The sequence below is a fragment of the Oryctolagus cuniculus genome, chromosome 7, assembly GCF_051225735.1.
Source record: "Oryctolagus cuniculus isolate XC-2025 breed Fujian yellow rabbit chromosome 7, ASM5122573v1, whole genome shotgun sequence".
NCBI classification, from domain to species: Eukaryota; Metazoa; Chordata; class Mammalia; order Lagomorpha; family Leporidae; genus Oryctolagus; species Oryctolagus cuniculus.
Window position 1 is genome coordinate 111,181,750 of NC_142873.1, and position 25,509 is coordinate 111,207,258.

At 52.7% G+C, this 25,509-nt stretch overlaps 1 protein-coding gene across 3 annotated transcripts in view; it reads left to right on the plus strand.

Moving 5' to 3' along the window:
* KANK4 (KN motif and ankyrin repeat domains 4) overlaps positions 1-25,509 on the plus strand; it is an 85,634-nt gene that overhangs the window by 51,189 nt on the left and 8,936 nt on the right. For 2 of the 3 annotated variants that reach the window (XM_008265153.5, XM_051857690.3), the window contains exons 3-8: positions 4,527-6,443; positions 8,577-8,688; positions 11,186-11,404; positions 13,457-13,544; positions 14,908-15,127; positions 22,451-22,593. In XM_008265153.5, coding sequence (XP_008263375.4) covers positions 4,527-6,443; positions 8,577-8,688; positions 11,186-11,404; positions 13,457-13,544; positions 14,908-15,127; positions 22,451-22,593 — 2,699 coding nt within the window. The remainder of the gene's footprint in view (positions 1-4,526; positions 6,444-8,576; positions 8,689-11,185; positions 11,405-13,456; positions 13,545-14,907; positions 15,128-22,450; positions 22,594-25,509) is intronic. The other variant, XR_016237304.1, reaches the window with a different exon arrangement.

Sequence of the window (25,509 nt, forward strand, 5' to 3'; positions counted from 1 at the left end):
TTACAGGTGGAGAAATGGAGGCCCAGGGAAAGGAAGTCGTTTCCCCAGAATCCCACAGGCAGGAGACGGCAGCCGGGATTCAAATCCCGCCAGCTTGGCCGTGTGTTGGTTCATCTGATTTCGACCATCATTTTGAGCAGACAGTCCTCTTAATTAATTCTTGCCCTGGCCCAGAGCCCGGAATTCTGAGCTCCTGCCTGCCTGTCACCAGGTAGAATTAGCAGGTGATCGTGGGCATCCCTGGATATCAGCTCAAGCTCACTGCCAGGTCCTGCACTGTCCTGTGCACAGGGAGAAAGAGAAGGAACGAGGAGTGACAGGTAGCAGGCAGGGCTCTATGATGGATTACTGTGTGCTGTGTGTGAGAGAAAGAAAGAGAGTGTGTGTGTGCATGAGAGAGAGAGAGAGAGAGAGAGAGAGAGAGAGGCTGGCACTGTGGCTTAGAGGTTAAGCCTCTGCTTGCATCACCAGCATCCCATATGGGTACCAGTTTATGTCCCGGCTGCCCCTCTTCTGACCCAGCTCTCTGCTATGGCCTGGGACAGCAGCGGAAGATGGCCCAAGTACTTGGGTCCCTGCACTCACATGGCTCCTGGCTGCTAGCTCCAGATAGGTCCAGCTCCGGCCATTGTGGCCATTTGGGGAATGAATCTTTTCTCTCTCTATCTCTCCCTCTCTCTCTGTAACTCTGCCTCTCAAATAAATAAATAAATATTGAGAGACAGAGAAAGAGAGGGAGAGAGAGCCCATAGGGCTAGCTTAGGAACGCACTCACTAAACTTGCCACCCTGGTTGGCTGCTCAGCTCACTCTCCCTTCTCTCCCTTGTGGAAGATTTCACCTCTGAATCTGGGATTTCCTTCTTGTGTGTGCTCTGGACCTGGTCCCGGGGCCACTGGTGCATCTGTGCACATCTTTTGCATAGAGGTGATAAGCAGGTAAATGATGCAGTCTGTCTTCAGGAGCCTCCTTGGCCTTCTGGGTCATCAGTCTGCTCTCAGCTTAGCCGTAGATGAACCTCTCCTCTCTGATTGGCCCTGTCCTAATAATCCGAGAGGCTGCTGGGGGACCAGACCATGGGAGAGAACAGCAAAATACAACTTGGAAAGGGCGATAAAAGACACTGCTCTCATATTGAAGCTGCTGGTGTGCTTCCTTGGGCATTAATGGGCACTTGTTTGGAGTTTTGCTGGTGCTGGAAGAACACTTAGTCCGTATCCACCTGCAGCCCAGGTACCTCCCACAGAAGCTCTGGAGCTCACTGGGGGCCATCCATGGGTCAGCACCAGCGCCCACCCTCTCCCTGCCTGTGACTGTGACGGAGCTGCCCTGGCTAAGAGCTCTTCAGCCTGCCAGCTGTACTCGGCAGGGAGGGCTGCTGGCCTCAGTGTCTCCACGACCTTGGGTTCAGCCTGGATGTGTCTGCTTGGTTTCATTTCGTTATTCGGTGATAACTGCACTTCCCAGAGCACAGAGAGCCACGTGGCAAGCATCATTAGAAGAGAGCAGAAGGAGACATCAGGCAGGCGAGGTGGGAGGAACGCAGCCCTAGTCTGTCAGCAGCCTGGGGGTCGGGTGGGGGGCAGCCTCAAATGTGCCCTAGGCAGTTTCATCATTTGGGCCTTTTGTTCTTTTTCTTTTTTAAAAAAGATTTATTTATTTGAAAGGCAGAGTTACAGAGAGGCAGAGGCAGACGCAGAGAGAGAGGTCTTCCATCCGCTGGTTCACTCCCCAAATGGCTGGGCCAGCCTGACGCCAGGAACCAGGAGCTTCTTCTGGGTTTCCACATGGATGCAGGGGCCCAAGCACCTGGGCCTCTTTCACTGCTTTCCTAGGCCCTTAGCAGGAAGCTGGATTGGAAGTGGAGCAGCTGAGTCTCAAACTGGTGCACATACGGGATGCTGGCGCTGCAGGCTGCGGCTTAACCCCCTATGCCACAGCACCAGACCCTGTGCATTCTCGTTCTAAGACACCCACGTGGATGCTACAATGCTTCTCACCTTAGCATCAGAATTCTCTCCACATCAATTCTGCCATATTCTTATATCACAGCAGTCAAAGGCCAGCCAGGATTCAAAGGAGTGGGGAAATGAAACCTACCACTCAGTGTAGGACTAGCTTGCTTGTCTGACGGGTTAGAGACTGATGGCGGCCAGCCTGGAGACAGAGTGCCACAATGCCTTTCATTGTCTTGTTCTAAAAAAATCCTTTTGTTCATTTAACACTGGTTGTGTGTCACTTTGGTGAAGTCATCCCTCTCCTACCGAGGCAAAATTTGCCTCCAAATCCAAGAATTAATTCTGAAAAACTGGAAAAATAAGAAGACTGTGCCTTGCAAGTGTGTCTGTTGCTTTCCTTACCATGGTGTGTGTCTGGACTCTGGCTTGGCCGTGCCTCTTCTTGGGGAGCAGGGCTCTACCTGATTGTTCTTCGTGTCTTTAGGCTCTGGCTTAGCTAATGACACATGGGTACTTCATAAGCCATGGTTGCGGCCAGTGGATTCAACTGCTGCTAGTTTATAATTGTGATTGTAACATTGTCATTATATATTTTTTAATTGTGATCAGTCACAGAGGATTTGTGAACCCCGCCTGTGTATGCAGCCATGAGTCACTGAAGTTGGTTTCCATTATGGTCTTTCATGTCTCTATACTGACTGGGAAATGGAGTTTGTCCTGAATGTTTGCTTTGTGCTAAGTATTGCTCCAAGCACTTTGTACTTAACGGAGCCTCACAATATTCTTGTTTCTGTTATTATTTCCACATTATTGGTGAGCAGACACAGAGCAGCTAGGTGGTTTCCCCAAGGTCACAGAACAGAGATGTAGACCAAACTCCAGAATCTGTATTCTTAACCTCTGTTTCTCTGCTGAGCCCAGCATGTTCACAGCACATTCAGTAGAATGGCACGTGTGATTGGGGCTGTCGCACCTGAAGAAGAGTGGCTGGGAGACCAGTCCCCGTGGATTCAAATGGTCCCAGGAGCAGCTTGCCCCCTGTGTGCTCTGTGTAGTCGGTGGTGGACACCGTGAGGGTGGGGCCCTGGAGCAATGGGGAGCTGGCTCCTCCCCAGAGTTTGGGCCACCTTGAAAAGCCATGAGAGCCACACCTCTTGGTGTCCCTTTTGATGTTCATTGGCCCTTTGCCCTCACTACTTTTCCCCTTCTGTGACAAACGTGGTATTTCCTTCCTTGGCATGGGTCTTTGAAAGCGGAATTCATGTTTGCTAAGCACGAAGCAACGTTCAGGTGGAGAAGAGCATTGGCTGCACATTAGTCTGTGTTCCAGTTCTTTCTAACCTTTGTGTACCTGCAGGCTCGGGCGTCTGAGGAAGCCTCCATAATGTAGAAGGCATAGCTCATATTTTTAAAAAAGATTTATTTATTTGAAAGGCAGAGAGAGAGGGAGAGACAGAGATCTTCCACCTGCTGCTTCCTTCCCCAAACGGCCACACCAGCCAGGCCTGGGCCAGGCTGAAGCCAGGAGCCTGGAACTCCATCCAGATCTTCCACGTGGGTGCCAGGGACTCAAGCACTTGGGCCACCTTCTACTGTTTACCCAGGTGCATTAACAGGGAGCTGGATCAGAAGTAGAGCAGCAAGGACTCGAAGCAGTGTTCATATGGGATACCATCATAACAGGAGGAAGCTTAACCTGCTGTGTCACAACACTGGCCCTGAAGCCGTAACTCATTGATACCTCTGCCTTTCGCAAGATTTCCTAGTACCTGTTAGAGTAATGCAAGTTTTTTCTTTAATGCTGAGACAGCTGTATCTCGTCCCCGAAAATCTGTCCTATCTATAGTTGCCTATTAGTGCCCTCATTTAGCAAATTCCTGCCACCTCAGTTCTGCCACTACATCACTCAGACCCAGGAAAGCAGCATTCAACAGTTTTGTTTTGCTGGTCTGCAGGCAGATTCCACAGTAGCAACGGAGATGACATACTGCAAATTAGAAACCATTCCCTCCACCTGTTTCCTCGTGGACTCTGGCTAAGTATACACTCATTTAATAAGATGTTCCAGAGGCTGGCGCTGTGGTGCAGTAGGTTAATCCTCTGCCTGCCTGTGGCACAGACATCCCATATGGGCGCCGGTTCTAGTCCCGGCTGCTCCTCTTCCAGTCCAGCTCTCTGCTATGGCCTGGGAAAGCAGTGGAAGATGGCCCAAGTCCTTGAGCCCCTGCACCTGCGTGGGAGACTTGGAAGAAGCTCCTGGCTCCTGGCTTCGGATCGGCGTAGCTCCAGCCATTGCGGCCATTTGGGGAGTGCACCAATGGAAAGAAGACCTTTCTCTCTTCTCTCCCTCTCACGGTCTGTAACTCTAGCTCTCAAATAAATAAATAAAATCTTTTTTTAAAAAATAAGATGATGTCCCAGTACAGCCCCAAAGACTGAGCGTCTCAGTGTGATTTAGAGGCCAGAACATTGAGGAGCATATCGTGTGTGGCCATTTGGCCTCTTTATTCTGTGATTCTTACTAACTTCGTGCTTTTTTTTTTTTTTTTTTATGTGTTGTGTCTCCCAGCCAAAGACCAGTCCTTTCCGGGGAATGAAAAGAAGAAAGACCCTCCAAAGAGCCATCCTTACTCCGTGGAGACCCCATATGGCTTTCACTTAGACCTGGACTTCCTCAAGTATGTGGATGACATTGAGAAGGGAAACACCATCAAGAGGATTCCTATCCACAGAAGGGCCAAGCAGGCCAAGTTCAGCACTCTGCCCCGAAACTTCAGCCTTCCAGACAGCGGGGCCCGCCCCCACGTAGCTCTTCCCCACCAAAACTGGTCCCCAGGGGTATCAAGGAAGGCACTGCTGGGGACTCGGGAGCAAACGCAGTCACTGCCCCTGGGTGATCCCCCGCAGGCCTCAGCCAGCAGCAGTGAGCTGAGCTACCATAGGAAGGCGCTGCTGGCAGAGGCCGCCAGGCAGCTGGAGGCTGCTGCTCCCGAGAACGCCGAGCTCGCCCCTGGGGGTGCACGACCCCACCTCCTGAGAGCGTCCAGCATGCCGGCCACGCTGCTGCAAAGCAGGGCCCCGGAGGAGTTGAGCCTGAGCTCAGCGCCCCCCATCCCTCCTGCCTTCCCTCCACCGCCAGGTGAAGGCAGTGTCTGCGATGGCACATTGGGCCCCGTGGAAGGGTTTGCAGCTGTACACAGCTTCAGCCCAGGAGTGTCAACCCAAGTGAAAGTCAGAGAGTTGGGAGACCTGGGGCCGGGGATTTCGGAGCTGGTCCTGGAGGCAGCCGAGCCTCCTGAAGGTGAAATGAAGGCTGTCAGTCACCTCCCTCTCCCAAGTCCTCCTTCCTCGTTCCCAATGGCGCTTGTGGTTCTGGAGGATGCAGAAGACAAAACCAGAGACGCCGACACGGTGTTCACCCCCAGCTCCCTGACACCAAGCCCTCCACCTCTGCCATCACCCATCCCTGAAAGTGAGCTGCCCCTAGAAGAAATTGAGCTCAATATCAGCGAGATCCCGCCCCCGCCACCTGTAGAGGTGGAGGTGCGAAGCATTGGCATTCGGGTAACGGAGGAAAGCCTGGGTCTGGCCGGGATGGATCCTGGCAGCATTTCCAGCCTGAAGCAGCAGCTCTCGGCCCTTGAGGGTGAGTTGTCTGGAAGAACCAAAGAACTGGCTCAAGTCAGAGCTGCCCTGCAGCAGCAGGAAGAGGAAACCAAGGCTAGGGAGCAGAGGATTCAAGAGCTAGAGTGTGCTGTAGCCCAACTGGAAGGAAAGCTTAGCCAAGGGAGCACCAGAGAGGCCGAGGGCCAGACTGATGCCACGGTGAACACTGACCCTCTCCATGGACTGGTGGCCAGGGAGTCATGCGACAAGAGCATTGGGGTCAACCTGGTGGGCATCATGGACTCTGAAAGCTGGGGGGTCAGAGGGGAGGAGAATGGCCTCCCATGGGGGCAAGACAGTCACTCACAAGGACTTGCAGAGCGTGTGCCACCACCCCAGCTGTCACTGCCACAGGGACCCAAGAGGGTCCTCACCTCCCCTTTACACAGCTGCCTCTCCACCGAACTCAGGATCGAAGAAGCAGGCTCTGAGCAGGAAGGAGACCCTCGGGGAGGAGCTGAGGGCCTGGCCGAGGGAGCAAGAGGCTCTTCATGGAGCAGCGATGGAGAAGCTCCCCCAGCAGGAAGAGAGGAAACCAGTTCTGAGCTCCCAGGCAAGGAGCGCCCAGGAAGACCACCAAGTTCGCCAACCGATGCCACGATTGGGCAATATGTGAAGAAAATCCAGGAACTGCTGCAGGAGCAGTGGAACTGCCTGGAGCACGGGTACCCGGAGCTGGCCAGTGCCATCAAGCAGCCGGCCTCCAAGCTCAGCAGCATCCAGAGCCAGCTGCTGAGCTCCCTCAACCTGCTGCTCTCTGCCTACTCGGCCCAGGCGCCAGCGCAGAAGGAGCCCCCTGCTCCCTCCTCCCCGCCAGTGGGTAAATACAGATGCCCGAGACAGGGACCCATTCCTCCCTCACCCCGCGACTCCGAGCAGGGAACAGTTTTAATGGCATGAGTATGCCTTTAAAAAATGATGCAGCACCTCCAGAACTGATCGGTGCAACAGCAGAGGCTCAGTACTGCTCATGCCTGTGCTCTGAGTCCGGTCAGCACGTGCAGCTGTACATGCAACGCACACATGCATGCCATTGTGTACATAGTTCATACATACGTGCTGTTGTACATATAGTGCATGCATGTAGGTGTGTTGCAGTGTGTACATACACACAGCTGTACATGAAGTGCATACATACATGCAGTCACATATATAGTGCATACACACATGTGGGTGTACATTTAGTGCATACAAACATGCAGTTTTGTGTATATATGCATGTACTTGTCTATACAGTGCACACATACACGCAGTTGTATAGAAGGTGCACACGGATGTGCAGTTGTACATGAGGCACATGCATGTGTGTGGTTGTATGTGCAGCACATGTATGCATGTGGTTGTATGTTTGGTGCATATGTGCAGTTGCACATACAGTGCATACACACATGCAGTTGTATATAAAACTGCATACCTACATGCAGCTGTGTGTACAGTGCAAATGCCAGCCAGGGAGGACAAAAAGGAGTAGGAAACCAGCCCACATGCCATTTCCAAGCCTCGTGCCTACAGCACTACATCCACCCAGAAAGGCCTAATCTCACTTGCATCGCACAAAGGCAAAGTCTAGGGCACCAATGCCCCAGCCTGGTGAACTCCAAATCCTCGTCTCCCTTCATTGTTTTTTTTTATTTTTATTTTTATTTTTTTTGACAGGCAGAGTGGATAGTGAGAGAGAGACAGAGAGAAAGGTCTTCCTTTGCCGTTGGTTCACCCTCCAATGGCCGCCATGGCCGGCGCGCTGCGGCCGGTGCACCGCGCTGATCCGATGGCAGGAGCCAGGTGCTTTTCCTGGTCTCCCATGGGGTGCAGGGCCCAAGCACCTGGGCCATCCTCCACTGCACTCCCTGGCCACAGCAGAGAGCTGGCCTGGAAGAGGGGCAACCGGGACAGAATCCGGCGCCCCGACGGGGACTAGAACCCGGTGTGCCGGCGCCGCAAGGCGGAGGATTAGCCTAGTGAGCCGCGGCGCCGGCCTTCCCTTCATTGTTTCTTAGATGCTTTTATTCCTTTGGTTCCTCCGGGTTCTCACACATTACAAGTGTTCTCTACCCTGGTTTTGGAGGAACAATAAGAGGAGTCTTTTAAAAGTTCATGGAAAATGCCTATTATCAAAAAGCTATGCATGGATTTCAAAAAAAAAATTGTGCCAAAATAAACTTCTCTTTCAATTCCATTTCTCCATGAACTCTTTGAGGTACCCTGATCTATACTGTGGTCTGCAGCAGTTCACTGACTATTCTTTCTGTGTGAGCATGTGTGTATGAGAGAGAAATTGAGCCATGCTCACACATGGAAATCAGCCCTTTGGCTGAGCCCCACTTCCCTTGTAACAGGTCATACACTCTTCCCTGTTGAGGGAAGTGGAACCATATTTTGCTTTGCTTAACAGGCAGCGTGAGTCTGCTTCCAGCCACAGACCCTGAGTTGGCTGCATTCTCTTCATTTCCGGGCTAGTTTTAGTCTTGCCCATTGTGAGAGGCCTCCCATATGACTGAGCCCAGCACCAGAAGATGTGTGCCCTAGCTCCCATGGCAACCGTGAGCACAGTGCCATCGCTACCCCATTTCACCTGTGTCAACTTGCATGTGAGCTGGGAGGGACTGCTGAGACGCCCGTGAGCAGAGGTGGGCACGGGACCACTCATCCAGGGCCCTAAGCTCTCCCCTACTCTGCCACTCATTGAGCAAGGCAGGGCCCCAGCTTTCCCTCGGCACCTAGCAGGTCTTCCGAGAATGCCCAATCCCACTCCTGTGTCGTCCAGGCATAGAGGGGCACTATCAACACAGACATCATTGACCGGAAAGCCAGCCCTCCCCCAAACCCCCAAACATTTCATTTGCATTATCCTGGTTCCCTGGCCCCTTCACACACCTGCAACCTATCTCCCCTCCCAGCCAGAGTGCTAGGTGTCCCCCAGATCATTCTAACCTGTGATGTTGTATCTACCTAGAGATCTCCCCGTCGACCAGCCTTAAATCCATTATGAAAAAGAAAGACTATGGCTTCCGTGCAGGAGGTAATGGGACCAAAAAGAACCTTCAGTTTGTTGGGGTTAACGGTGGGTAAGCATCGCTTGTAAAGCCCCGACCGCCTCCCCTGCTGCCCATCCTGCTGTTGTCCGTGGCCTTTTCTTTTCCTAGGGGGAGGCATCTGGTTTTCATTCTCCCCGGGAATTAATCTCTGTGGCCTTTTAAAGCTGCTCCCTCCCGCCCCCATGTGCATGGCTGGCTCCTTGCCAGCTGTGCTGGTCTGTTGCAACCTCTGTTTTTAATATGTCTTGGCTGTGGTCCCCCCAGGGCCCTGGTTCCTGTTGGAGGGGTCCACGGGCCTTTTGAAGTAGGCATTTAACCTGAGCCACATCATCAAAACCAGGACCAACTGTTATTTAGTGAACCTCAAATTTCATCCTTTTGACTCCTTTCTTCCTTTAACTGCAAACCAAACCTCAGTTTTTGGCAGGGACGGGAAGGGGGGAGTGAAGAAAAACAGCCAGTCTGTTGCCTTAGAATACGGATCAAGCCTTAGAATATTTAGAGAGTCGAACATTGGATTTAGAGTGTCTTCTACATCAGTCATTCAACAAACATTTATTCAATGCCAACGGTGTGCTAGGTGGTGGGGAGAAGGAGTCTGGGGAATCATGGGCCCTGCCTATAGCTCACAGGGAAGACAGGAAGTAGGAGGTGCTGGCCTGTCAAGCAGGGGAAGCGTGGATGCTGTGGACACCCACGCAGGAGGCCCCCAGCCCAGCCGGCAGCGGCTGCACAGCGCTGCTCAGAATCCCTGCTCACTCGCGTCACCAGCTGCAGACCAGGGGTGACCGCCACGGCGCAGGCGCCGGGAGGGAGACGGTAGCTGTGATGAAATGGGCTCTCGTGGGGAGCTATGGTTCCACTTCTGCTTAACGTGTGTCTCTGTGATTGAGACAAAACTGTTTTGAGCTTTCTCCAGTTTGTGTACGGAGAAATCAGCCAAACGTAGCTCCTCTCTCCCAGCTTAAACACCAGCATTTGTCCTCACTCTGTCCCAGCCTGGCAGGTCCAGACTGTGGCCCTGGCCTGCTCCATTTGCTCCTGCTGGCTCCTGTCCTCTGTCCCTTGGGGATTCGGGGTGCAGGTGCCTCTCCTCGTCGCCTCTCTGGACGTGTTACTTTAGCACAGTGCTTCTCCCTCGTGGTTGTGTGCTGGGAACACTGGGAGAGATTTTAAAAATCCCAATGCCTCAGTCCCAATCCTGAAGACTCTGGCTTAACTACTGTGGGGTGCATCTGCGTACTGGAAATTCTGATAGTCGCCAGGGTGCTCACGTGCAGCCAAGGTTAGGACCATCTGCCCTGATTAAGGTAGCCCTTCCTCCCATCACACTATCTCATGGCCCTTTTCCTCGCACTCGTTGTGCTTATCACTGAGTATAAAATAATATTTGTTTCCATGTTTATTTCCTGCCTCTCTCCACTGTATGCTCCAGGAGAGCAAGGACTTGGGTGCAGTGTTTAGACAATACCTGGCACACAGTAGGTGGTCAATAAGTGTCTGTTGAATGAATGATTGCATTTCCAGGTGAAGTTTTTATGGGAGCGATTCTAAGATGAGCACTGCTTGGTAAGTGCAATTTGCTGTCCACTCTCAGAATCACAAAACCAAAAGGCTGTTCCAAGCACCAGGGAGGAAGAGGTAGCCAGGGTTTGAACCAGACAGAACGCTTGGACAGTGAGGAGTGGGTAAATTTGCAAAGTGGGGGACATAAGGGCCACTGTTTCAAGAAAAGGCCTTTCAGGGGGCCCATGGAGGCCATAGCTACTGGCCCCTGTGGCTATCTGGTGGCTCCACAGCCCAAAATCTCTAACTTAAGCCCAGCGCTCCTTTGTCGGGGTCTCCTGTGGACATCAGTGGTGGGATCGGTAGGTCTCCCCAGACCTTGCTCCATGGCCTCTGTGTGACACTTCTATAGAGTCACTTGTCCCTGGACACAGGTGTCACTGCCGGGAGGGAGGGCTGCGGGCCCCGTGGCCTGTACCCGCCCTTTCACTGCTCCAAGCAGCAGCTCCAAGAGGCCGTAGCCAGGAAAGGTGGATGCTGTGTTGGGGCGTGGGCGCCCCTGAGTTCATGCCAGGCGCTACCTGGGCTGGAGCAGGGGGGCAGCGGGGGTGACCCACAGATGTGAAGACTCCTCAGGCAACTCGGGGCACTCAGTGTGGGGCGGGGTTGCCTGTTTTGTGGCCCTCTCTGGATCTCACCGGAGGATTCCAGAAGGAAAGGCTTCTCTGGGAAACGTGGATTGCTTGTCTGGACCGTCCGGATACATGACCACTTAGGGCCCAGGCTGTGGGTCGGTTTGCTGACAAGGGCTTGGCTCATTATCTCTTCTCTCCAAACGGCGTCCAGCGGCAGAGCCACAGCTCCTGGCCACCTGCTTCTCCCACTCAGATCCCCGGGGCTCCCATGCTCCAGCCTACAGTGGTGAGGGTGGAGGAGGTAATTCACAGGTGGTCCTCACTGATGCGACCGTGAGCACTGGGTGGGCAGGCACAGGACGAGCGCCCCCCGTCTGCTTCCACAGCTACGAGACCACCTCAAGCGAGGAGACCAGCGATGAGGACAGCACCCCGGAGGACTTGTCTGAAGGCGAGGCTGAGAAGAAGCGCGACGGTCCGGAACACAGGCGGGCCAGGGATGCCCACCCTAGCTGTGAACCCGGGCAGGGCGTCCCTGAGGACGCCAGCAACGCCGGCCAGGAAAGGGGGCCTGGGGAAGAAGCCCCCCACGCCAAGCCTGAGAGGTGAGTCAGCTGGCTGTGGAAGCGGCACGTGTTCATCTGAAAAGGCCCGGGGTGTGTGGTCAGCCTCTCGCTCCATCCTTTGTTCCTTCGCTTGCTCATTTGTCCATGCGTTCGCCAGTGTTCTGTGACAGGCACAGCTAGACAGATGTAGTTGCTGACTACACGGTGCCGTCACAGCCAGAGCTCTGCGTATAAAGCCACCGGGGTGGGATTTTCACAGCCAGAGCTCTGTGTATAAAGCCACCGGGGTGGGATTTTCAAGCGATACCTTGTATAACATTGAACAATGCTGCAAGGCAGAAATGATTAGAACCCGGACTTTACAGATGAGGAACCAGGCCTACAGCAGCGAAATGACACAGCTGGGCTGGTGGAGTGGGGATTCTGACCCAAGTCTTTCTGATTCTTTTCCTTTTTTTTTAAGATTTATTTTATTTATTTGAAAGGCAGAGTCACAGAGAGGCAGAAGCAGAGAGAGAGAGAGAGAGAGAGAGAGAGAGAGGTCTTCCATCTGCTGGTTCACTCCCAAATGGCCAGAGCTGGGCTGATCTGAAGCCAGGAGCCAGGAGCTTCTTTCAGGTCTCCCACACGGGTGCAGGGGCCCAAGTACTTGGGCCATCTTCTTCTGCTTTCCCAGGCCACAACAGAGAGCTGGATTGGAAGTGGAGCAGCCGGGACTCGAACCAGCACCCATATGGGATGCTGGCACTGCAGGTGGTGGCTTTACCCGCTACACCACAGCACTGGCCCCTGTTTCTGATTCTTACCCACAACCTTTTCTACCTCTTTGTTGGCCATACTGACGTGACTGTTTTTCAGAGTGACAGGAGGGGTGCTGGCATTGTGACGTAGCACATTGAACTGCTGCCTATAATGCCAGCATCCCCTGTTGGAGTGCCAGTTCAAGTCCTGGCTGCTGAGTTTCTGATGCAGCTCCCTGCTAACACTTCTGGGAAGGCACCAGAAGATGGCCCAGGTGCTTGGGAACTTTCCATCCATATATGCAACCCAGATGGAGGTCCAGGCTCTTAGCTGCAGCCTGGCCCAGCACTGGCTATTGTGGTCATTTGGGGAATGAACCAGTGGATGGAAGATCTCTCTCTCTGTCTTTCCCTCTCTTTCTATCACTCTGCCTTTTAAATAAATAAATCTGTTTTTTAATAAATGACAGGAGAGCATGCAGTGAGACCAGAGAAGAGTGCTGCTTGCACTGTCGGGCACACCTGGATTCAAATGCTGCCCCTGCCTTGGTGTTCCTTGAGACAAGATCCTTGTAAGCTGAGGTTGCCTCAGTTTCCCCATCTGTAACACACGGACAACAAGCACCTGCTAGGTCGGATCTGGGGACCATATGAGAAAAAGCAAGCAAAATGCCCAGCGCTGTGCCCGCCACAGAGTAGGCTGCTGGCGCTCAGTGGCAGGAATAAGACTAGGCAGTGCCTTCAGCCTCCTTGTCGCCGATGCAGCCTGGTTGCCGGGGGAGTGATGAGCAGGGCAGGGAGCTGCTTGTCAGGTGGGGCTGCAGTGCTGGGCAGTGTGAGAGGCCAGCGGGGGCGGGTGGGGCCTCTCGGGAACTGACACCGACGCAAAGAGGAAAGAGGGTCTGCCCAAGTCCCAGAAAGGGCGGAGCGCTTGCCACTGCGGCCCCACCCCCAGCGCCAGTCATTCACGTGCTGTTGGCTCTGGGAGTGCGCACGGTGCCCTTCATGGAAGAGCAACCTGAGAAGCTTGCTGGTACGGCTCGGATGCTGTGGCGGTTTCAGGTCACCCAGGCAGAACGTCCAGCGTCAGGAGACAGCCGTCCACTTGCCAGCGGCCCGCCCTGCGTGCTGCGTGCGCAGGCTCTGACCGCTGGCGGCATGGGTGGGGGGAGGGCCGCGTGCCCTTCGGAAGATCTCCCAAGTGGAGCTGGCTCAGGATGGTGTGTGCAGCCATCCTGACGACTTTCCCCTGCCCTGGGGTTGCTGCCCAGCTATTGAGAGCGAAAGCCTTTAATGGCAATAAAAATCAATATGGAGGACGGTTGTATAAGGGTATGTTTGTTTTCTTTAGATATAAACCCTCAGAAGAATTTCTGATTGCCTGTCGGGCCCTGAGCCAACACCTGCCAGAGACTGGGACCCTCACCGACGGACTCCCGGTACTTGGAGTTTTCGCTGCTGTGTAAAGACCTGTGTTGCGCTTCAGCCGGTAGCGCCCTGGGGTGACCTTGGGCCCTTGCCTGAGCAGCAGTGTGAGTGTGAACGCTGTGAGTCCTCCCAGCGCTGCCACCACGGTGGTGCCTGACGCTGGGGAGGTGGAAGCAACCTCTGTGCACAGACAAGCAGGCTGGGGGGCTCAGGGGCGTGTGCCCAGTTGTTGAGCGTCGCCCTGAGTGTCGTCTAACTCTGTGGCTTCAGCTCCACATAGCCCCATGGTTCAAGAGAACCGTGGGGCAGAGGAGTGAGCGTGTGAAACGGGAACTGGGAGTTCCATTCCCAGGACCCTCGTCACTGGGAAGTGGGGTGAGTCAGCTCTGTGTTCACAGCCTCAGTTTCCTTGTCGGTAACCTGGGGGTGGGGGGCAGCCTGTCCCCAGTCCTCTCCAGCCCTGAATTGAATTCTGTAGTTGTTCCTGTTTTTCTTGGATCGCACCTATGGGTCAGAATACCAAAACCAAGAAAACACCCTTGTTGGCGCCTTCAGGCCTTTGTAGTTCCATGAAGATTTAAATGTGGAAAGCGTCGGTTCTACTTTTAATCAACAGACACTGGTGCGGTGATATTTTCCCAAGTTACGATGGATGCTGGCTGCCCCAAAGTGGAACAGCCCCGTGGGCGTGTTTGCAACCCAAGCTGCTCCCCTTTGCCCAAGAGCCCCGGGAATAAGGCTGACCAGTTCTGCCGTGTTTCTTACTTGCCCAGCCCATTTTCGTTGCTTTATCTCGGCTGATCTGGCAAATGTGCCCAAAGTATTAAACGATACTCACACTCTGAAAATATTATTCAGGCACACCCGTTCAGGTTTTTATTTCAAGCATCAGTGGGATGTGTTGTTGGTCTTAGCTCTCAGCGTGCATTTTTCTTGTTTGTAAAATGCTGTGATGTTCCAGCTGTGTCCGTTAAAAGCACACAAGGTCCTGGCAGAGTCTAGGGCGAGTAGGGTCCGCGTAGGCTGATTGTGCGTGTGAAGGAGAGAGTGCTAGGCAATCCTTGGCTTACAGAGACGTGGCCTAAATGTAAAACAGAGCCAAACTGTCACCGGGAAAGTGCTTGTGTGACAGGTGATTGTGTCCCCCTGCCAATCTCCCTTTCTACCTTGTATGGGGGGGGGGGGGCACGCTACAGAGGATGTCACTGCATCCCCAGCCCTGTTGAACCTGAGGCCTCTTGGGAATACCTCACACAGGGAGCTGGAGGGCAGGGAGGGACAGGGCCGGAAGCAACCACAGCTGAAGGCTCTAATGGAGGTCAACGAGCCCTGGCTGGGGGAACCCGTTGGGATCAGACTCTTTTGGGGTTCCAGAGGCAGAGCCTGAATGCCATCAGCCAGGAGTGGTTCCGTGTCTCCAGCCGGAAGTCGTCCAGCCCTGCCGTGGTGGCCGCCTACCTCCTCGGGGTCCAGTCTCTGTCCCCACGTCTCCTGAAGCTGCTTGTCAACTTGGCTGACCGCAACGGGAACACGGCCCTTCACTACAGCGTGTCCCATGCCAACTTCCCCGTGGTGAAGCTGCTGCTGGACACAGGTCAGGGGTGGCGCCTCTGGGCGGGCTGGGTCCCTGACCGAAGGGGGATTCTCCTCTCGCAGGCAAGGAACTCCTTCCCTGTTCCCAGGGCCTCTTGTAGTCCAAGAGCTGGGCTAGGCCATGCTACTGTAATGCACCATTTACTCTTCAGGCATTCCTGTGGCAGGCTCAGGAGTGCCATTATTCTCATGCAGCATTTGAGAAAATGGAGGCTGAGTCTCTGGGTCGCTGGGCTGCCGGGTGGGAGGGTCTGATCAGGTCTGTCCAGCTCCAGAGCACTGGAGAGATGTCTCCTCTTCCTGTGACCCTAAGATACTTTTTAATCCAAGGTCATGGCTCTGTTTGACCAGTTTGATTGATCCATCCTTCATCAGATATTTATTGGCTACATATGAGGTCCACACTGGCCACAGCACCAGGTGTCAGCCCTCCATTTCCCAGGAACATACAGCCTGCCTGTTGGAGCAGATGATGGCTCACTAGAGAGAGAGGGATCCAGATGTGATTTAAGAACTCAGAAGAAGTGAGCTCATGTCCGGTGCAGAGAGCAGCAAAAGTGCCCTGGAGCAGGTGGGGTTCTAGCCGGCAGAAAAATGTCCCCAGTGCAGAGCAAGCAGCTCCAGGTACCTGGACACCAGAAGGCTTCTGGCTTGGGTGGGATGTGAATGAAGATCGGCAAGGTAAGTTAGAGCCGCAGCACAGCAGACCTGCAGAGCCAGGCCAATGCTGTTGGGAAGGCACCAGGGAGTCCGTGGCAGGTGCTTGTGCAGGGAGCACCCCTGCGGAGGTGTGCTCTAACAAGGGTCATGTGGCAGTATGGGTAAAGTGGAGGGAGCAAGGAGGAGGTGTCGAGACAGAAGGGAGGGGCTGGCCTTGTAGAGCAGTGGGTTAAGCCACCAGTTGCAATGCCTGCATCCCAGATGAGTGCTGGTTGGAGTCCCAGCTGCTCCACCTCTGATTCAACTCCTGGCTAATGCACCTGGGATGGTTGGTGGAAGATGGCCCAAGTGCTTAGGCCCTGCTCTCCATGTGGGAGACCTGGATGGAGTTCCAGGCACCTGGCTTTGGCCTGGCCCGGCCCAGCCCTGCCCCAGTCATTGTAGCCATTTGGGGAGGGAACCAGAAGACATTTCTTCCCCTTCTCTCTCCCCCAACTTTTTCTGTAACTCTGCCTTTCATATAAGTAAATAAATCTTAAAAAAAAAAAAAGAGGCCATTTCAGGGGTCCACAGAGAAGAGGTGAGGGCTCACGACAGGTGAGGGCAGTAGGAATGCAAGTGCAAAAAAGCCACTGGGGAGTGAGTGGCCAGCTGGCTGTGAGTGGCCAGGGCAGCTGGAGCTGTGGCAGAGCTGAGAAGACCTGCGTGGGACCTGCTGCGGGGGGGGGGGGGGGGGCAACTGCGGGGGAGCAGAAAAGGTCGTTCAGTCGGGAGTGGATTTTGAGCTTCCTGTGGGTCCTCCAGGCAGAAACGTCCAGAAGGCTGTTGAGAGTTCCAGATCCAAAATTTACAGGCAGAACTTCGGGCAGGGCCAGGTGGAACAGAGATGATGAGATCTTGTAGGCCGGGGAGAGAACCCTCTCTTATCCTGCACGGAGAGAGAGCAGCGCCACGGAGGAGACCCAGCTGGGGTCGAGTGGGAACCAGGAGAAATACCAGGACGGTGGCTGATGGAGAACGGCAGCAGTTGAAGATGTTGGGGGAGAAAGATGGGGGTCCTCTTGCTCAAATGCTGCACGGGTCCGGAAGGATGAGGGCTGGGCCTGGCAGGCGGTGGGACAAGTGTCCCTGGTGACTGTGGAGACAGCTGTTTCAGGGATGTTGGGGGAAACCAGCCTGCAGGATGGAGCAAGCCGAGTGCATGGGGAGGGCCTTGGTGTGCATTGCAGGAGGTGCAGTGCATTTGCTTGGAGATGGGGAGGTATTTGGATGTGTTTGTGGACAAAGAAGAACTCAAGAGAGGGAGGGAGCGTATCAGAGAGAAAGACAAAAACAGAGACGGGAGACAAAATGAGAGGTCAAGATAGAGAGAGAGAGAGAGAGAGATCCAAAAGATAGAAACGAGAGAAGCTACTTAATGGAGCAAGACCTTGGAGGTCTGGAGAAGCCTGGACTTCACAATGGATATAGGCGCGGTCAGCTTAGGCAAGGTGCTGTTTATTCCTCGAAGGCAGGAGCAGAAGGAAGGGAAGATGAGGTGAGACCCAGAGAGGTGTTAAGAAGCAGAGAAGGCTGGCGCCGCGGCTCACTAGGCTAATCCTCCGCCTTGCGGCACCGGCACACTGGGTTCTAGTCCCGGTTGGGGTGCCGGATTCTGTCCCGGTTGCCCCTCTTCCAGGCCAGCTCTCTGCTGTGGCCCGGGAAGGCAGTGGAGGATGGCCCAAGTCCTTGGGCCCTGCACCCCATGGGAGACCAGGAGAAGTACCTGGCTCCTGCCATCGGATCAGCGCGGTGCGCCGGCCGCGGCGGCCATTGGAGGGTGAACCAACGGCAAAGGAAGACCTTTCTCTCTGTCTATCTCTCTCATTGTCCACTCTGCCTGTCAAAAAAAAAAAAAAAAAAAAAAAAAAAAGGGCAGCAGAGCAGACAAGTGGAGGCTGCTCACTTCAGTTGGCCCCGTCTTCCCAGGAAACTGGGAGTGTGGTCAGGCTGGCAGAGACCGGAAAGCGGCAGTGAAAGGTCATCAGAACTCCATGAGCTTTCAAGTCCCATCCCCCACGTCACCTCCGTAGAAGTCTTGCTGGTGACTGTCTAAAGTGGCTGCCCCATCTCTCTAGGGCAGGGGTGGGCAATGTCCAACCTATGGGTTATGTAAGGCCCAGGAAATCAAGTGCTCTGGCCCTGCCAAGGCAGCTGCAGGGGGGACTTGAAATGCAATGAATCTGTAGCAGGCTAATGTTTTAGTTGGTAATTTTACATGGCCTGTGAGTGATGTTTTAAGTACCCAGATAGCCCTTGGCTGAAAGAAGGTTCCCATCCCTGCTAGGGCAACAGCCTTCCTTTAGGTTATCTCTGCTTGTCATTTCTACGCTGCAGAGCGCTAGTGCAGTTCAAAGGGGCTCCTGCCCATCTCACTCCTGTCTGTATCCCCGGGGCCTTGGCTAGTTCTGGCTCATAGGAGATGCTGAGTGAATGTGTCTGTTTAGTGAATGAGTGGTGGATGACTCCAGGGAGCTCAGTTCAAATTCCAGCAAGTTTCTGGGGCCAGCGCCGTGGCACAGCGGGTTAACACCCTGGCCTGAAGCACCGGCACCATATGGGCACTGATTCGAGACCCAGCTGCTCCACTTCTGATCCAGCTCTCTGCTATGGCCTGGGAAAGCAGTAGAAGATGGCCCAAGTCCTTGGGCCCCTGCACCCGCATGGGAGACCTGGAAGAAGCTCCTGGCTTCAGATCGGCACAGCTCCAGTAGTTTGGGGAGTGAACCATTGGATGGAAGACCTCTCTTTCTCTCTCTCTCTCTCTCTCTGCCTCTCCTTCTCTCTCTGTGTAACTCTTTCAAGTAAATAAATAAAAATTTTTTAAAAAGTTAAAAAAAAAAAAACAAATCCCAGCAAGTTTCTAATTCTGCAAAACTCTGTTTAGCAGCCTGAGGCTGAGCACCTGAACAGCACAGGTGCATACATGATGGCAATTGGTGCTTTTTTTTTTTTTAATGAGAACTGGAACTTTTTTATTTTTTGTGGAATGACTTCATCCTGCCTATTTATTTTTTAAATATTTCTTTTATTTATTTCCAAGGCAGAGTTACAGGGAGAGGGGGAGAGAGAGTGCGCTTCCATCCACTGATTCACTCCCCACTTGGCCACAATGACCAGAGCTGGGTCAAGCTAAAGCCAGGAGCCAGGAGCTTCATCCGTGTGTCTCATGTGGGTGCAGGGGCCCAAGGACTTGGGACATCTTCCTCTGCTTTCCAGGTGCATTATTAGGGAGCTGGATCACAAGTGGAGCAGCCAGGACTCAAACTGGTACCCATATGGGATTCCAGAATTGCAGCGGGTGGCTTAACCTGCTATGCCACAGCGCCAGCCCCTGCTCTCCTTTCTGATCTTTGCACTTTCAAGAACAGATTCAATTACAGGTCTAACACTGAGCCAAATGTATTTGGTTTCAATTCTTCCAGGATTCCCAGGCTGGTGAATGCTGGAATCACCATACCACATCAATAAGATGAGAAAGGCATGTGATGAAATGAAACCTTCCTCTGTGTCCCATTTTCCATGTCCTGTGTTAGGGTTTTTTTAGTGCAGAGTCTGAACAACAGTAGTGACTGCTTCTTTTTTTATATATATATAAAGAATTATTTGTTTATTTGAAAGGTAGAGTTACAGAGAGGCAGAGACAGAGAGAGAGAGAGAGAGGTCTTCCGCCCGCTGGTTCACTCCCCTAGATGACCACAACGGCTGGAGCTGGGTCATTCTGAAGCCAGGAGCCAGGAGCTTCTTCCAGGTCTCCCACGCGGGTGCAAGGACCCCAAGGACTTGGGCCATCTTCCACTGCTTTCTCAGGCCATTAGCAAGGAGCTGGGTTGGAAGTGGAGCAGCCAGGACTTGAACCAGCACTCATATGGGATGCCAGCACTGCAGGTGACAGCTTTCCCCTCTATACCACAGCACTGGCTTCACAACCACTTTTTGAGGGTCTTCCTTGTCCCAGACACTGGGCAAGGTGCACTCCACATACACACCACACTATGATCCCTACAGGACTGTGAAGCACATATGAACTGCATTTTCCTGGTGAGGAAACTGTGGCTCAGAGATGTCAGTAACGTGGTGGAACTAGTAGGTGGCTAAACCAGAATTTGAACCAAGATCTGTCACCTCCCTGCCTGGGTTTCTTCTGCTTTTCCTCAATCCAGATGAGACTTGAGGAGCACCTACTGTGTGTGCGACGAAGCCAAAGGTTAGGAACGGGCAGCCTTTATCTCTAAGCTTCTCATGGACTTGTTGGAAGGTGTGATTAGGCCAGGCCAGGCTGGAACTGACAACCTAAGATTTGGACGTGGTCCGAGTCTGCGACTGTGGCCTTGGAGTCCGTTTGCTACTCATCAACTTGTGAGCATTTCGGAGGCTTCGCCCTCCAGCGCACTGCAGCAGCTAAAGATCCACGAAGCGGGAAGCGGGCTGGGAGAACGGGCTGGAGGTCCCATTACTTCCCCTCGCAGCGCCAGTCCTGGGTCCCTGTGGGAGGCAGTTGTGAGGCATCCGGAAAGCACGTTGCAAACTGTAAAGTGCTGCACAGCGTGGTTCACTGTTGCGGCGAGTCCACAGCTCAGCCTTCGGTGCCCGCCTTTACTTCCCCGGAGCACCACTCTGGCGGAGCCAGCCTGTCAAGTCACCAGCTGCTCAACCCAGCGCCCTGCCCAGTGGGGTTGGCCTTGCTCCCTCGTGGCTGCTCCCAAGCACCTACGGTAAGGTCCTGGATCCTCAGTTCCTTTCCTGAGCCCATACCTCTCTCCTGAGCTGCGAATCAGGTTTCTGAAGAGATGAAAGGGAACTGGTAGCCTGGGGCTTGCTTACACATCTTGAAGGCAAACATGAAAGAGGAGTCGCAAGGCAGTGCAGCTGTCCCCGGCTTTATCAGGACGAGCTAGAGGTGATGCAGGAGTTATTACTCAGTTCGTGTAGCCTGTCTGATCATGACAACAGTCAAAGCGGCTTGAGACAACACTGCAGGTGAACAAGCCATACTGACTTGGCTTTGCCCACTGGCATCTTGGTATCGCCATGGCACATTCCTAAATAGTTGCCAGGTGGAGGGAACACTTAACCAGTATTGGCTTTTTCCCTTCGCACAGAACTTGTAAGTGACTCTACCTGTCATTTTTCCATAAATCAGATTTGTTGTAATGAATGCCTAAGTCTGTAAGAATATCACTCTGAAAATAACAGTAATAGCAGTTACTATTCATTGAGCATTTGCTGTGGGCTGAGTAGTGTTCTAAGTGCTTTGAATGTATTAATAATACAATATTAATACAATGTATTAATAATACAATAAATTGTACAATCACCCAATGAGGTGGCTTCTGTTAGTATCCCCATTTCACAGAGAGGAAATGCTAAGAAAGGTCCAATGTTTCAATCCAAAAGAGAAGGAGTGATTATTGCCCAAAAGAGCCGTATAGCCTTGTTGGGGGTAAGCAGTGGTGCACAGGTGATTTGGTTTTCTCACAATACTGCCCTTGAGAGCTGGGGTCATTTTCACAGCAGCCTCAGTCTGTGTGTGTTTTACTTGTTTGTAAGATTTATTTATTTATTTATTTGAAAGGCAGAGTTACAGAGAAGAGACAGACAGAGCTTCTATACACTGGTTCACTCCCCAAATGGCCCAGTGGCAAGAGCTGTACCAAGCCAAAGCCAGGAGCCAGGAACTCCATTCAGGTCTCCCACATGGGTAACAGGGACCCAAGTACTTGGGCCATCTTCCACTGCCTTCCCAGGTGCACTAATGGGGAGCTGATTTGAAAGTGGAGCAGCCAGGAGACATTGGCACTCACAGGGGATGCCAGCACTGCAGATGGCAGTTAACCTGCTGCGCCACAACACCAGCCCCCAGCCTGTGTCTGATCATCTCCTCCCTCTTGGGTGGAGAGGGACATGGGTATGTAACCCTAAGACTACAAAGGAGGGATTTCTTTTTGATTCTCACCCACTACTTCATCTTCAGAGGATGCCAGTTTTTCATTCTATTGTGAAATATGTGTTCCTAATTGATGTAATATAAAAACGATGGAGATTTTCTTCCCTTTGCTTTCCAAGTGAGTTAACAGTTCCCGGATTTCCCATGTCTATCCTGTAGCATTTTTCATGCCCAGGTACATCGCTAAGCAAATCACTAGGCCCTTGGAAAGGACCTTATAAGTACAGCCATCAACGTAAGACGTAAGACAGTGAGAGCGAGACTTAAAATGCACAGCTGTGTGTGGTGTGTGGCCAGGTGAGCCACGACCCCGCAGCCGGACTGATCTGAGTCCTGCCCCACTTCACCATCACTTGGACAGTTTCTGTAACTCCCTTGACCCTCGGTGTCTTCATCTGTAAATGAGATTAATTTCCTGTGCTCCTTAAGGAAATGAAGTCGTGATCATTGGCCCTGTTGACCAGTTCTGGTCCCATTACAGACCTCCCTGGCTGGGGATCCTCAGAAAATGTATAAAGAAAAGTGGCCGGTTGTAAAGCCTACGAAAAATGTAAACCAGTGGTTCCCCCACTGTCCCGTGGCTTTCTAACCAACGGGCAGCGTCCTATTGAACTGGCTGGCGTGGAGTCTGGCTTCTGGCCCTGGGGAACCGTCCCAGCCCTGTGGCTTCTCTTGCAGGTGTCTGCAATGTGGATCATCAGAACAAAGCCGGCTACACTGCTGTGATGATCACACCCTTGGCTTCGGCGGAGACTGATGAAGACATGGCTGTTGTCTGGAAGCTCTTAAGGGAAGGAAATGTGAACATCCAGGCTACGCAGGTAGGTGGTGTGGACATGATTTGAAATGGAAAATCCTACCTGGACTTGATTTCTTGGACCAAACATTCCTAAACAGTACATCTCGAAGAGGTGTTTGCTGGTTGGCTGTTCTAGGACGGCCCCTGTGGATGACCCACCTTGATCATGGCTCACAAGCATCTAAGTAGGCAGCTTCTCTTTAGAGGTCCAGTCTTTTCAAGCCGTTCTCACCCCTGTCTTCACATCTCTCACTCAAAGCCTTTGAACCGTGATGAAGTCCCAGCCTGGTGGAGAGAAAGTGTGGCTCTCCAGTGCAGACAGGAGCTATTGCTGCTTAGTCTCAGGGGATATAGCATCCCTCCTTCCCTGTAGGCCTCAGCTTAGCTCAGAGAGTTATTATACACTCTGCTAGTGACTAATCTTCCAGGCATACCTCCTCAGTCTTTGAAATCACCAGGTGTCAAGATATTCCCATCATTCCTAACTCCCCTCTCCCCAGTGTGAGTGACTTTGTTCTGGGCACACAAATCATGCCCAGGTTCCCAAATAGCAGAGACCAAGGCCAAGCTGGGAAGAGCTATTGCTGTAAGATCCAGTGGGGCGCTCTACAGAGGTGGTAGCTGGGAAGTCAGGACATGTGGGCTCCACTAGTTCACTGGATCAGCTCCTCCCCCAACTAAGGACGCCCTTAAAAATCACCTCCCTCTAGCTCCTATCCTTTTGCAAAACCCTACCAGATGGCCTCCAGCTTCCTTACAATGGTTTCCAACTCCATGACCTCCAGGGTCAGGAAACTCCTATTCTACCAGAACAGCCCATTTGTTAGTGGGAACAGCTCCAGTAACTTTCTTAAACTGACCCAAGGCAGGAGACTCTGAAATCTTTTGTAGAGTGATTAAAGCAAAGCTGCCTGGGGTTCACGTCAAAAAAGATCGTACAAACAGCAAGGGTGCACAAGGCAACTCAGAGGGTTGGGATGTCTCTGTTCAGCTTTTGGGTTCCTACACTTGACAACAAAGGGTAGGGATATGGCCCTTAACCAGTAAGGCTTGAATGAGACAAGACTTTGCATGGAAATTTGCATGGTCATCTGCCCAATTTTGACCACACAAGAATGAATAGAGTGCATTTAATTCTCCTTCCCTCCTACAGTGAATGTAGATGGTAGTGTAACTGTCAGGAACCGTGAAGAGTCTGAGATGGTATCTGCATTAAAGCGCACAGATTCGCCTGCAGTGTCATCGACGCTGGCAGGAGACACAGACAGAAGACAGGTATAACCCACTGCAAAGCAGCAACCACAGCGTTAGCACCGCCTAATTCCCAATCCCCACAGGACAGTGTGGGAAGGGACCAGGTACCTGAGCACCGAGTGGGTTGCATTGCTGAAGAGGAACTGTGTGCTTGGGGAACCTGAATCTTCTCTAAAGAACAGCAAGCAAGACTGCCCTTGTTTCAGAAAGAGACACCATCTTTGACTTCTGAGGCTATTCACCATCCCTACAAGATGACCTAGAGCAGAAGGGCAGATGGTGCCTCACAGACCCTCAGACAGACAGGAAACCCAGGGACAGTGGACTGGCAGCATGTACCTCTGTTCCACACTCCCCCAGAGTGATGGCAGACATCAGCCAAACCCGACGGCGAAGTCGCTTCAGCTCACGGCAGCCGCACTGATGGCAGGAAATACATATATGTAGAGCACTTTCTGGTTTTCAAGGTATTTCCTCCCACCTACAGCTCCTATTCCGGAAGACTGCATACAGTTATTTTCCTCTTGAATTCCGTGTTTCCCGTACACATGTTCATTTGCTTTGCTACACTGGCCCTCTTGCAAGAGGAGATGCGCAGCAGCCATGAAAGACAGCGCCTTCTTTTTGTAGAGGAGACACAGACGACACAGCCCAGGTCACCAAGGGAGGGGATGGGCCTTTATTGCTGCAGCTGCTCCCTTCCACTCACCTGTGAGGTGAGGCAGAGGTGCTGGTGACATGGGAGTGAGCTGGGGGTCCCTAGGGATCTACTACTTACTTCCCTTTGCAGTGCCTGCCATGTAGCACCACTCAATGGCCCTTGAATTAAATTTTATTGAGCTGGACTTCTAGGAGGAAGGAAGACGCCCTGAGTCAGGCAGAGGAGCACACATGAGGACATCATGCCTGTGTCACTTAGCTTTAACAACGGTTGGAGAGAGGGGTCTGGGTGAAACCACATGGTCTGTTCAGCCCAGTAAACAGCTATTCCCTCAAGGCTGAGTGGAAGCAAACCAGAAAAGCAAACAGGTTTCTCTGGAAAGATCTGTCAGAATTCCAGAGAGGTGGGGAACCAGAGCATCTAATAATAAGAGGGTACTTCAAAAGATTCCTGGAAAAATGAAATTAAGATATAAGTTTAGAGGTGGGCATTTGGTGCAGCAATAAAGTGGCCCTTGGGGCACCCGCATCCCACACTGGAGTGCCTGAGTTCACGTCCAGGTTCCACCTCCAATTCTAGCTTCCTGCTAATGTGCACCTTGGGTCAAGGTAGCTTAAGTACTTGGGCCCCTGCCACCCCAGATTGAGTTTTAGGCTCCTGGTTTCAGCCTCGCCCAGCTCTAGCTCTTGCAGACATCTGGGGAGTGAACAGCACCTGGAAGATCTCTATCTCTGTTGTTCTCTCTGTCTCTCTGCCTTTCAAATTAATCAAAACAAGTGCATTTAAAAGCCTTTTAAAAGATGTATCCTGGTGCAAAAAAAAGGTTGAAATCCATGTGTGGTTTTCGTGGTACACACCTTGCGTGAACACTTTGAAGACTGCTGGTTGTGCCCACATACCTGGGCACCTGTCGGCCGCTGTCTCCACCCCTCTGAGTGCTCATGATAGTCAACACTTACCCGGACTTGTTCACACTTTGGTCTCGCTGCTGCCCCATGAGGAGTTCCTGCTATTAACCATTCC